Below are 13,890 nucleotides of genomic sequence, written 5' to 3' on the forward strand. Positions count from 1 at the left end.
TGTTATTCCTGTCATCTTCAAAGAACTCTGATATAGCTGCCATTATTTTCTCATTTCGTGCTCATTTACAACAGTTTTGTTATTATTGTCAACGAGTACAGAAGGAACTCGTTTTTTAAATATGTTATTTATTTCTTTTAGTTTTTTGTGCACATTAAATAAGTCGTGTTTAGATATCATTTTTATTTCGCTAATTTGATCTCCTTTTTTATTCTTCTCTGCAAGTGTCTATATTCTGTTTCATTAGATTTTTTTTAGATTTTATCAGTCGACGTTGTTTCATCACGTCTATAAGATACGACTATCTAAAAATGTTTTAGTTTATTACCCATACTGTAAAATAGCAGTAAATTCAAAAAAACAAATTCTCTTTGAAACATTTTTTTCTACAGCGCACAGATTCTTATTAAATTAGTTTTCTCCGTTTCTTAAGAGGGAAGTTTTAGATAGAAGCCCTGGGGTAGGGGTGGCCAACTTTTTTGTATCTTTTTTGACTTCCCAAAATTGACATTCTCAGCAAAATTCTGCTTGTTCTATGATCTTTAAAGGCTCGGTGGCATTTTTGTCTCTGACGACTGTACACAAAAGTTAATTGTTTTGTGTCTATAGAAATATTAACTATACAGTGTGTTCCAACGGAAATTTGAACCCCCCCCCCCCTCCTAGAAGCTCAGAAACCAAGAGTTTCTTCACAATTAAAAAAACACGTCAATTTGTATTGGAAGGGGGATGAATTTTCATGCAAAATTCACGCTCTCAAATGTAACCCCCTATTGCCCCCAGTTTTTTTTTTTTAAATAGCAAATGTAGTCGAGTTGCACATCATTTGAAAGGTATTTTTTTTCTGTACACGACTCTGTTTTTTTTAATTTGCGGAATACCTTATAATAATAATTTTGGATTTAAATAATTTATAATACATTTGTTAGGTCCAAAATTATCTTTATATCATTTTATATTTTATCTTTATTATTAATTAACTTATTATGTAAATTAATAAATATACAGGGTGTAACAAAAATACAGGTCATAAATTAAATCACATATTTTGGGACCAAAAATAGTTTGAATAAACCTAACTTACCTTAGTACAAATATGCACATAAAAAAGTTACAGCCCTTTGAATTTACAAAATTAAAATCGATTTTTTCGAATATATCGAAAACTATATTGGAGATTTTTTATTGAAAATGGACATGTGGTATTCTTATAGCAGGAACATCTTAAAGAAAAATTATAGTGAAATTTGTGCACCTCATAAAAATTTTATGGGGGCTTTGTTCCCTTAAACCCCCCAAACTTTTGTGTACGTCTCAACTAAATTATTATTGTGGTACCATTAGTTAAATTTAATATTCTTTTTTACTCACCATATACAAATATGTGGTGGATTTGACAAATATTCAAAATATCTCGCTAAAAACTGACTTTTCGAAAAAGTACTAAGAAGTAAAAAGTCTTAAAAACAATGTGTTAACTATAGCCTAATAAAATAAAAAAAAATCAAAATGTAATTCCATGCAGGTTGGAATAAATTTTATATCAAAATTTAGGTGAATACAAAAGATATTTTCAAAAAAGTATCCAAATCATATGAGGGGATCATTGCTTAAATAATTAAAAAGGGGTCATTTTTGCACAATATTTACTTTTTTAATTGCTGAGGTAATTTACATTTTAATGAAGGTCTTTAGGGTTTTTTCTACAAATCTGAAGGACAAATCTTTCACCTAAGACTTAATAAATTAAATTTGACCCCCTATTTATTTAAATAATTATATATAAAATTTAAAAATCAAATTTGCAAAAAAATATTTTTTGCGTTTTAAATAAGCACTATAAATTTATTTTATTTAATAGAAGAAGTTGCGCTATGTTACCAGTATTAAGCAAAAAAAATTGGTTAAAAAATGTGTAATAATTTCTGAGATATTTAATTTGTTTATCAATTGTTACTATATTTTCAATTGCAAAAACGCGGTTGTTACCAAAAGAATATAAACCTGCTTAAAGTCTCATCACTTTTATTTCTGTGTATGATTTCGATACATTTATTGATAAATTCAAATTTCAATTTAACTCCCCTCTAAAATGACATTTGAAAATTGTTCTAATTTGTTTATAAATTGTTTTTTTAATAACGTCGCGGGGATTAAACATTTTGAAATGCTGTTCCAGTAATAGGGTTTCTGGGAATTTTTCACTAATTAACAAATTTTTTTGTCGTTTTTTCTTCTTCTTTTTTTTTCCTTATAGTAAAAGATATGGGTTTGCTTATAGAGGGGGTTTCATTAAGAATGTCCAATCTCTGAGTTGTCGATTCTAGACCTCAAAATATTAAGATTAAACTAAAATCACTTTTATAAAATATGGCTCCTTATTGAGTTTTATTTAAAAATTTAAAAATTATTTTTGCTCAGTATTGTAAAACTATTCGACATATCCTTTTCATACTTGGTAGAAAGTGTAGGTACTATACACCCTACGAAATTATGTTAAATACAGGTTTCCGGCTATTACCAGAGGCGTACGACAGGCGGAAAGGGGAAAGCTAATGGTTGACCCTTGCCAAATTCTACGTCACTGGCGAAATTGCAATTTTAGCGCAATTTTTAAATTCTCCAAAACTGTCTATGTAAATAATATCCTCTTTACTGGTAACGATAAAGTCATCAGGTTTCGAGATATTTGAAGTTAAACATGTAACGGCACAGTTATTTAGTTATTTTGATTAATATATATTATATTGTGCCGCTTAATTTTTAGTTTCAAATATATTAAAAACCAATGATTTTATCGTTAAGAATGAATAATATACTCTTCAGTCTTAACGATAAAATCATTAGCTTTCGAGATATTTGAAATTAAAAATTAAACGGCACAAAACTTTAATAAAAATAAAATAACTGTGCCGTTACATGTTTAACTCCAAATATTTCGAAAACTAATGACTTTATCGTGACGAGTGAAAAGTAAGTTATTTACATTGAGAGTATGGGAGAATCTAAAAATTGCGCTAAAATGGCAATTTCGCCAGTGACGTAGAATTTAGGAAGGGTCAACCATTTGCTTTCTCCTCTCCGCCTGTCGTATGCCTCTGGTAATAGCCAGAAACCTGTATTTAACATAATTGCATAGGGTGTATAGTACCTACACTTTCTACCAAGTATGAAAAGGATATGTGGAATAGTTTTACAATACTGAGCAAAAATAATTTTTAAATTTTTAAATAAAACACCCTGTAACTCAATAAGGAGCATTATTTTATTGAAGTGATTTTGGTTAAATCTTAATATTTTGAGGTCAAGAATCGACAACTCAGAAATTGGACATTCTTAACGAAACTCTATAAGCAAAACTATATCTTTTACTATAAGGAAAAAAAGAAAAAGAAAAAACGACAAAAAAAATTTGTTAATTGGTGAAAAATTCCCAGGAGCCGGATTATCGGAACAGCATTTCAAAATGTTTAATCTCCGTGACGTTATTAAAAAAACAATTTATAAACAAATTAGAACAATTTTCAAATGCCATTTTAGAGGGAGTTAAATCGAAATTTGAATTTATCAATACATTTGTCGAAAATATGCTTAAAAATAAAGGTAACGAGGTTTTACACAGTTTTATATTCTTTTGGCAACAACCGCGTTTTTGCAATTGAAAATATATGGTAGGGGAGCCCAAGCGGGGATTTTTGCAGTTACTCGAGCGCGTCAGATTATCATATGGTGAGAAACCTGGTACCCTGCAGATGTACCTCTACTATATATTGGCTCTTAACACAGGGGAGTTCGTTAAGGGGGGCCCGAAAAAAAAAATCTATCCTTAAAAAAACTCGAAATTGTCAGATTAAGATAAGGTAAGTTAAGTACATGCAAAAGAGTGTATATTTCAAAAATCTGACGATTTGAGCCGGGCGTAAGGAAATGGGTGAGTCCCAAAGTTTCACAAGAAAAAAGCGAATATTTCGCGAAATGAATGACAGATCGAAAAACTAAAAAATACGTGCTCAATATTTTTTTAAAATCTATCGAACGATACCAAACACGACTTCCCAGGGAGAGGGGTGGGGAGTAAATTTATTATTTTAAATACGTCTCCCGCGATATTTCGCGAAATGAACATCAAATCGAAAAACTGTAAAATACACTTATTCAATATTTTAAAAAAATATATCTAATGGCACCAAACACGACCCCCCACGGAGGTGGGACGGGGGGTTACTTTAAAATCTTAAATAGGAGCCCCCATTTTTTATTGCAGATTTGGATTCCTTACGTAAAAATAAGTAACTTTTATTCGAAACATTTTTCCGAATTATGGATAGATGGCGTTATAATCGGAAAAAACGATTGTTGGAAATGGAAAATTAAATTAAAAAATGACAAGCGCCCGCTAAAATGGAAAACTTTACTTAACTTTTTTTGGTTTTAGGACCTACTCTTCACAACCCAATAGGTCCCCATAACGCTCGAGTGACTGCACATTTAGCATACTTTGCTCCCCTACCAATAGTAACATTTGATAAACAAATGGAATATCTCATAAAGTATTAAATATTTTTTAACCAATTTTTTTTGCTTAATACTGGTAATATAGCGCAAGTTCTTCTATCAAACAAAATAATTTATAGTGCTTATTTAAAACGCAAAAAATACTTATTTGCAAATTTGATTTTTAAATTTTATATATAATTATTTAAATAAATTGGGGGTCAAATTTAATTTAGTAAATCTTAGGTGAAAGATTTATCCTTCAGTTTTGTAGAAAAATACCCTAAAGACCTTCATTAAAATGTAAATTACCTCAGCAGGTAAAAAAGTAAATATTGTGCAAAAATGACCCCTTTTTAATTATTTAAACAATGATCCCCTCATATGATTTGGATACTTTTTTGAAAATATCTTTTGTACTCACCTAAACTTTGATATAAAATTTGTTCCAACCTGTACGAATTTACATTTTGATTTACATGTAGTGTAATCTTATTTTACTAGACTACTAATGATACTACAACAATAATTTTTATAAGGTGTCCAAATTTCACTATAATTTTTTCTTGAGATGCTACTGCCATAAGAGTGCCACTTGTCCACTTTCAATAAACTATCTCTAATAGTTTTCGATATATGTATTGGAAAAACTCAATTTTCATTTTGTAACATCAAAGGGCTGTAATTTTTTTATGTGCACATTTGTACTAAGGTAAGTTAGGTTGAATTTAAACTATTTTTGGTCCCAGAATATGTGATTAAATTTATGACCTCTATTTTTGTTACACCCTGTATAGTGTCATATGGAGAAAAAATTACCTTTCAAGTGATGTGCCGCTCGACCACACTTGCTATTTAAAAAAAAGTGGGGTTTGATGCGGGGCAGTAGGGGTTACGTTTGAGGGCATGAATTTTGCATGAAAATTCGGCCCCTCCCATTATAAATTGACATGTTTTTTTTTTAATTATGAAGAAGCTCTTGGTTTCTGAGTTTCTAGGGGGGGGGGTCAAATTTTCGTTGGAACAGACTGTATAATAGTATTGTAAGGTAAAAATAAAACAAAAAATAAAATATGTTTTAAATATATAATTAAAAAATCTTGGTTTTTTATGTCTTGAGGCACCCGATTTACTTTTGTGGTCTTAAAAAAAGATGAAGTTCTGAAATAAAAAAAAACTGGTTTATCAAATGAAATATTAAAAATATTGCAAATAACAAATATTTTATAACTATACAGAAAAATTAGAGTCAAGCTCCTAAAAGCATTAAATAGTAAATTTGGGGGCACTAACCCACTAACTAGATATGTGTTACTTTCGTTCACACATACAAATCACACATCAGGCCAATAATCGATTACATAACCAGAATCTACCTAGCCCTAAACAAAAGGCTAATGAATCAACTTAAGGCAACCGAGAAGAAAATTCTGAGCAATCTCATGGAAAAAGACGTGATTATCCATCAACACTAATCCACTAACGAACCAATTATATTAGTGCAGTTACTGAATGTGGATATGAACTATTACCTCCTATTTCGTTGAACCTCCATCGATTTGCATGAAAATTGGTGAGTGGTTAGAGGATATCTCAAGGAACAAAGGTGATATGGTGCCAACTTGCGCTTTTACCCTGGGGATGGATGCCACCCCTTCTCGTAGGTGAAAATTATTAATTAAAAATAACCCCATCATTCGATAGAGGGACAAATTCTAAGCAAAATTTGTTATATCAAGTTATTAAAATAAATTAGAGATTTTTGAGTTATTAAAGATCAAAATTTTAATGATTCGTGAGAAAAATGCATGTTTTTAACCAATTTTTCAGAAATAACTCAAAAACTGTAAGTTTTACAAAAAAAGTTATTATTACCAAAATTAAAGCTAATAAAAAAGATATAAACTCCTTACTGTAAAAACCTTTATTGTTAACTAAGAGTGAGTTATAGGTAATTAAATATATATCTTTTTCGGCGAGTACCCAAATCTAAGTATTGAAGCTTAAATAACGGGAAAATTATACATTTTATAACATAAGCTAATTAAAGATTTGTCAAAGTACCGGGTGTCCCAATAAGAATGGCTCTCGGCCATATCTCAGGAACCGTTTATAGTAGAGCTTTGAAATAAAAAATTTTATAACAAAAGTTGCCTCAGGAAAAGCCTGGAAATTATTTTCATAATTGTGGGACCACCGCTAGAGGGCGTAATTGAATATCAAAAATTAAAAAATCTAAATTTTACAAAATTTTCCTAATGAAGGGGCACTGGAAATTCAACCGTCGTATTCTTCATAAAATTCTACGCATATTTGATTTGACAAGTTTAGGTCTACCTTTGGAAATAAGAGGTAGGGGTGAGTGGGAACATGGTTATGAAAAACTGGCTGTGAGTCCGGTTCTGCTTAATCAAATTTTGCAAACTTGGTCTTGTTGAAGACAGATCTTTCTCGTCAATGTAAAAGTTATGATTTCGAACCAACTTACTGAGTAATATGCCAGCTAGAAGGCGTTATTTAATTTTTTTCAGAAATCTAGTGTTCCTTGGAAAATATTAAATACAAACATGCATTTTTATTCATGCATTATAATACAAACATGCATTAAAATTTTTTCAGAAATCTAGTGTTCCTTGGAAAATATTAAATACAAACATGCATTTTTAATACCACATTACAAAATTAGACAAAATTAGCAACAGAATAGCGAAAACCGCATGTTAATACCTTTTTTTTATCTCGAGATATCTTACAAAACGTGTAAATTTAAAAACATAACGGTTACTGTCCCCGGTAAACGAAACAATTCATTAAAAGTAGTGTGCTATGGAAACAACAAAGAAACATTTTCCAGCTGTCAACGTATATTAGGTCTTTTCAACGCTTCTCATTTGTTTCGAGCCTCGATCTTGTATATTAATATTATACACGGATTATACGGCATATGACAGAGGCTCGAATCAAATGAGAAGTGTTGAAAAGCCCTATTACAAAGAAATAAAAACAACTATTTAGTGATGACATAAACGTTCAAATTTTTGCCCATCATTTTCGTTGCAAACATTTACTCTATCAAGAGTAGATTGAACAGCAGTCTCAATTTCTGCTCTCGATATGCTTTGAATGGCGTTTAGTATTCTCTGGATAATGTATTCTAGAGTAGTATATGATGGGCAACAATTTGAATATTTAGGTCGTCACTAAGTAGTTCTTTTTGTTCTGTGTTATATTTAATTTTAATAGTATTGTTTCTCTTTATATTGTTGTTTTAATTAATTATATTTTTATACGTTGACATCTGGAAAATGTTATTTTGTTTTTTTCCACAGCACACTACTTTTCATTAACTTAGTTTACCGGTGATAGTAACAGTTATGTATAAAATTTACACGTTTCTCGAGATATCTTGAGATAGAAAAAAGGTATCTACATGCGGTTTTCGCTATTCTATTGCTAATTTAATCTAATTTTATAAAGTATGATTAAAAATGCATACTTGTATTTAATATTTTCCAAAGAAAACTAGATTTCTGAAAAAAATTAAATAACGCCTCCCAGCTGGCTTATTACTGATTAGGATGGTTCAAAATTATCACGCTTACATTGAAGAAAAAGATCTGTCTTCAACAAGACCCAGTTTTCAAAATTTGATTTAGCAGAACCGGACTTACAGCCATTTTTTCATAACAAGGTTTCCACTCACCCCCACTTCTTATTTTCAAAGGTAGAGTTAAACTTGTTAAATCAAATATGCGCAGAATTTTATCAAGAATACAATAATCGGATTTTCAGTGCCCCTTCATTAGGAAAATTATGTAAAATTTAGATTTTTTTATTTTTGATATTCAATTACGCCCTCTAGCGGTGGACCCACAATTATGAAAATAATTTCCAGGCTTTTCCTGAGGCAACTTTTGTTATAAAATTTTTTATTTCAAAGCTCTACTATAAACGGTTCCTGAGATATGCCCGAGAGCCATTCTTATTGGGACACCCGGTACATAGAAATATTTATCACACGAGCTCCCGAACGAGTCGATAGCATTAAAATTTATGCTCCAAAAATTTTTCAAAATTCTTTATTTTTTTGCTCTATTTTCTTTATTCTTTTTTTTAATAACTCCGTTAATTTTTAAGGTATCAGATATACCTAAAAACCATTTGAAAGTTAATTCCAAGGGCTAACAAACCACGTTGAATTTAATCTTTTAAACCCTTTAATTTTTTAAAAATAAAAGGTTAAATGACCCCGGTTGCATGGTTCTCGCAGCAAAATTTAAGTTTAAATCGTTTCTATCTCGTTCATTTTTTATCCTACAGAAATAGTAAAAAAAGGAAAATATTTGATACAGAAAAAACTAAAATTTCCTTGTATATAATTTTTACGTATATTGAGTATTTTTGGAGTTATTATCAGAAGAAAATGAAAATTGCGATAATTTTAAAAATTCTGACTTTTTTAAATATTAATATCTTTTTTTGAAGAATATGCATTCTAAACCTATGAAAATTTTTGGAATAATTACTTATCCTAATATAAATAAATTTTTGTAGGGATTATAAATTTAAATTTTTGTGGAAATGGAATATGTTTTATTTTTCACTTTTTCCTAAAAAATTCGAAAGGGTTCTCTTATTTTTATCATAACATGCGTAATTTTGATCCTATTAACTTTTTCTGGAGCTCCTTTAATAGGTATTTCGAAGTACTTTGAGAAGTATTCAGCAGGTGTATTTTATAAAATGCATCATTTTTCCGTTATTTAAGCTTGAATACTTAGATTTGAGTTCTCGTCGAAAAAAATATACATTCAATTACCCATAACTCACTTTTAATTAACATTAATTTGGTTATTTAAGTGAGGAGTGTATTAAATTCTTTACTATCTTCAATTTTGGTAATCATAACTTTTTGAAGTTATACTTCCTTAGGCGCGATTGAGATTGAGGGTGAATTTAAATTGATCTGCGCGCATGCGCACACCGACAGTTTGGTATTAGTCTTTATACGGGCTCTGATTGGGTGTTAAAATTATCTGTCAATAATTGTTCAATATGGAGGTTATCGGTAAACAAAAATGTTGTATAATATATTAGTTCTTATTGTTGTGAGGACAGAAATAAAATCAAAATAATTATAGTGACTTTTTAAATAGTTTTGAAAAGCCACAGGTACCTAATTCTAAATGTTTCAGTTGTATTCCAATAAAAAATTATCTTCATACCTATTTGGAAAATGTAAAAAAAATAATGTACTTACCTAGTACTTGCTATGCTATGCCCCTAGTAGGCAATGCTTTAATTTACATAATCTGATTACGAACAAACTTTCTACAAATTTTCATCTAATGTATCGTTTTCTTACTCTATATATTGCTGTATTTTAATTCGACAAAAATCAAACTAATAAAAATTCATGTAAACAAAATGTCAAAAAGTTGTTAAGTTTGTGTATATTCCCACATGACGTATACGCGAAGTTGGTGCAGTTTGAAATCGCTCCGACTCTCGTACGGTGGGATACACGGGAAGTAGGTTCAAGCCCAATGCAAGTTATATCATTTTTTTATTTTTTTTTACAGATTTTATGATTGTAAGTATATTATTATATAATTTTTTTCAGAAAATATTTATTTAATTAAAATTTTTGGCAACAATTGTTGTTTAGAAACCATTTGTGGCATTTTTCAATGTGTTTGTGTGTGTTTTATTCTTTTATTTTTTTAATTTTTGGTATTGTTTTAATAAAAATTTTTGGAAAGTAGTAGAGAAACTGTTTAAAGTATATTGATTTCGTTGAAATCATATAATAGAAGTATAACTTCTTACGTGCGTACAAAGTACACACATTCTTTTTTTTTATAAAAGCTTATAGTTTTTGAGTTATACGTGAAAAACCACTTTAAAACATGCATTTTTTTACGAAAAAATAAAATCTTTGATCTTTAATAACTCAAAAAGTATTAATTTATATTAATAACTTTGTATAAAAAAAGAATGTGTGTGTACTTTGTACGCACGTAAGAAGTTATACTTCTATTATATGATTATATAATTATAAACGAAATTAATATACTTTTTATTTATATTTTATTTAAATATTAAATTAATTTATACTTACTACTTCTCAAACATTTTTATTAAAACAGTGCCAAAAATTAAAATAATAAAAAAATAAAACACACACAAACACATTAAAAATGCCACAAATGATTTCTGAACATTAATTGTCGGAAAAATTTTTAACTAAATACGTATTTTCTGAAAATAAAATTATATAATAAATATACTTACAATCATAAAATGTATAAAAAAAATAAAAAAATAAAAGTTCCTATTGGGATTCGAACCAACTTACCACGCGGCTGGTATTTGCGTTTTCACTCGCATTAAAACTTCGCCACAGAGACAGCTTGTCATTACGTGCGAAGATCGTATAACTAAACAGATTAACCTTTTGACATTTTTAACTTATGTAAATCAAATTATTTTGATTTTGAATTGAAATGATTTAGAAAAAATACAACAAAACATAGAGTAAGAAGAATCAAATTATGTAAATAAAAGTATTGCATACTACTTATGTATTTTGGTAGGTTCAAGGTAGGTATCGGAGCCCGTATAACGACTAATAAATTTCGCAATCACTTGCGTCGTGCAAAGTGGCTATGTTCAAATATCATAACAAAATTTGATCAACTATTTATAAAACACTTACCAGTGAAAGATTCTTTAGCTTTGAATAAGCGAGATCTGCGGCACTCATACTAGGCACAGTTTGATGAGCTTTCACATTGGCATGCAACAATCATCTCTTCTATGTAAATAAGTCCAAAAATATAATATGAAAACTATTTAAAAAGGCAGTATAACCATTAACTAACTTTTTGTTTGTTGTTTCTCTTCCTACAAATTTTAAAACGCAACAAGCATACATTATAACCAAACACAGTCCCGCAGCTGTGCCACAGCTGCCATATTGGATAATTTTTGTCATGTCATTTGAACATCCAATCAGAACAAAGTTATAATGCGCATGCGCCCGGTCGCTAGGTTTTCCCATATAAAATTTCACCGTCATTACGCCCGTAAAGAAGTATAACTTCAAAAAAGAATGTGTGTACTTTGTACGCACGTAAGAAGTTATACTTCTATTATATGATTTCAACGGAATTAATATATTTTAAACAGTTTCTCTACTACTTTCCAAAAATTTTTATTAAAATAATACCAAAAATTAAAAAAATAAAAAAATAAAACACACACAAACATATTGAAAAATGCCACAAATGATTTCTGAACAATAATTGTTGCCAAAAATTTTAATTAAATACGTATTTTCTGAAAAAAATTATATAATAATATACTCGTATTTACAATCATAAAATCTACAAAAAATAAAAAAATGATATAACTTGCATTGGGCTTGAACCTACTTCCCGTGTATCCCGCCGTACGAGAGTCGAATCAATTTCAAACTGCACCGCCTTCGCGTATACGTCATGTGGGAATATACACAAACTGAAAAACTTTTTGACATTTTGTTTATATGAATTTTTATTAGTTTGATTTTTGTCTAATTAAAATACAACAATATATAGAGTAAGAAAACGATACATTAGATGAAAATTTGTAGAAAGTTTGTTCGTAATCAGATTATGTAAATTAAAGCATTGCCTACTAGGGGTATAGCATAGCAAGTACTAGGTAAGTACATTATTTTTTTCATTTTCCAAATAGGTATGAAGATAATTTTTTATTGGAATACAACTGAAACATTTAGAATTACGTACCTATGGCTTTTCAAAACTATTTAAAAAGTAACTATAATTATAAATTTGATTTTATTTCTGTCCTCACAACAATATATTAACAACTAATATACTATACAACATTTTTGTTTACCGATAACCTCCATATTGAACAATTATTGACAGATCATTTCAACACCAAATCAGAGCCCGTATAAAGACTAATACCAAACTGTCGGTGTGCGCATGCGCGCAGATCAATATAAATTCACCCTCAATCTCAATCGCGCCTAAAGAAGTATAACTTCAAAAAGATATGATTACCAAAATTTTGCTTAGAATTTGTCCCTCTGTGGAATTATGGGGTTACTCTTAATACAATAATTTTCACCCCCGAGAAGGGGTGGCATTCACCCCAGGATAAAAGCGAAAGTTGGCATCACATCACCTTTGTTCCTTGAGGTATCCTCTAACTACTAACAAATTTTCATGGAAATCGATGAAGGTTCAACCAAATCGGAGGTGAAAACCTTCAGTGACTGCACTAAATATCCCCATCATCCGAAATTGGATTGAAAAGCATAATAAAGGATACGTTCTACGAACTATCGATAGCTGGGATATCAGAACGAATGAGTCTCTTTAAACGACATGCCATCGCAAAGAACATACACTTACCCATAGCATGTGTAGGTAGTTATTAATCAATGCCCATAGATATATTAATCTGTAGATTATGGGCCGCTATGTGCATCGAGGTGTAACGCCGATATCAAGGACACCATTGGTCAATATTCATTATGAGTGGTCTAGCCGGTCTTTCTCGGTCATATAAGCGGTATCGCTTAGTAAAAAGAGATAGATAGACCACCGATCAACTGCCCGCGCGCTACGCTTTTTTGCTCAGTATGCCTTGTCTACGGTTAACATGTCTCTGTATTTACCAGGCATCCAAAAACCAAAATTCACTTCCTGCCAAAAAATTTCTACATTTAGCAGACAAAGAACTTCCTGATAAGTACTTTAATATCATCAAATCAACCCCCTAAAAAATCGCAGGAAGAACGTGCAGTCCTGCAGCCTACAAGCGGATCTCAGTTTCGCAGGATATTTTCTTGCATCCCATTCCTCTCTTGCTTTCAATTTTATGCTCGATTATAAGTTGGAGGAACTGGCATTTTTCATTTTTCATTTCGCCTGATGTGACCGAGATGCGCCGTTTTCCTTTTCTTGATGGTTTCGAAAAATTGGCGTTCTTGGTTGATTCTTTTAAGGACATCTACATTTGTGACTTTCGCCGTCCATGGTATCTTTAGGATACGGCTATAAAGCCACAGTTCGAAAGCTTCTACTCTGTTTATATCCCTTGTTTTGAGTGTCCAGCCCTCTATGCCACATAGAAGCACCGACCATACATAGCACTTAGTAAATCTTAGTCTCAGTTAAGCCTGACTCTCATTAGACGTGCAAGGAACCGGACCCGCAACGGCAAGGCACGGGCAACGTTTCTGAGCCAATTCACACTGCGAAAGGCTTGCCGCTGGTTGGTTGCTTTGTGTAGTGAACAACTGTTAAAATTGAACGTTAATAAAAATTGCTCTAATATTAGACAAAGAAACAGAAAATGTAAACAAATATTGCAGAA

At 30.5% G+C, this 13,890-nt stretch overlaps 2 protein-coding genes across 4 annotated transcripts in view; one reads left to right on the forward strand and one right to left on the reverse strand.

The window, feature by feature from the left end:
- Positions 1–13,890, forward strand: part of LOC114339168 (dynein axonemal heavy chain 1-like) — a 1,269,803-nt gene that overhangs the window by 507,622 nt on the left and 748,291 nt on the right. The gene's annotated exons all lie outside the window — the stretch shown is intronic.
- LOC114339171 (uncharacterized) overlaps positions 5,567–13,890 on the reverse strand; it is a 98,226-nt gene continuing 89,902 nt past the window's right edge. Inside the window, exon 6 of the mRNA XM_050661253.1 lies at positions 5,567–5,655. Coding sequence (XP_050517210.1) covers positions 5,638–5,655 — 18 coding nt within the window. The 3' untranslated portion in view covers positions 5,567–5,637. The remainder of the gene's footprint in view (positions 5,656–13,890) is intronic.

Source organism: Diabrotica virgifera, chromosome 9 (assembly GCF_917563875.1).
Source record: "Diabrotica virgifera virgifera chromosome 9, PGI_DIABVI_V3a".
Lineage (NCBI taxonomy): Eukaryota > Metazoa > Arthropoda > Insecta > Coleoptera > Chrysomelidae > Diabrotica > Diabrotica virgifera.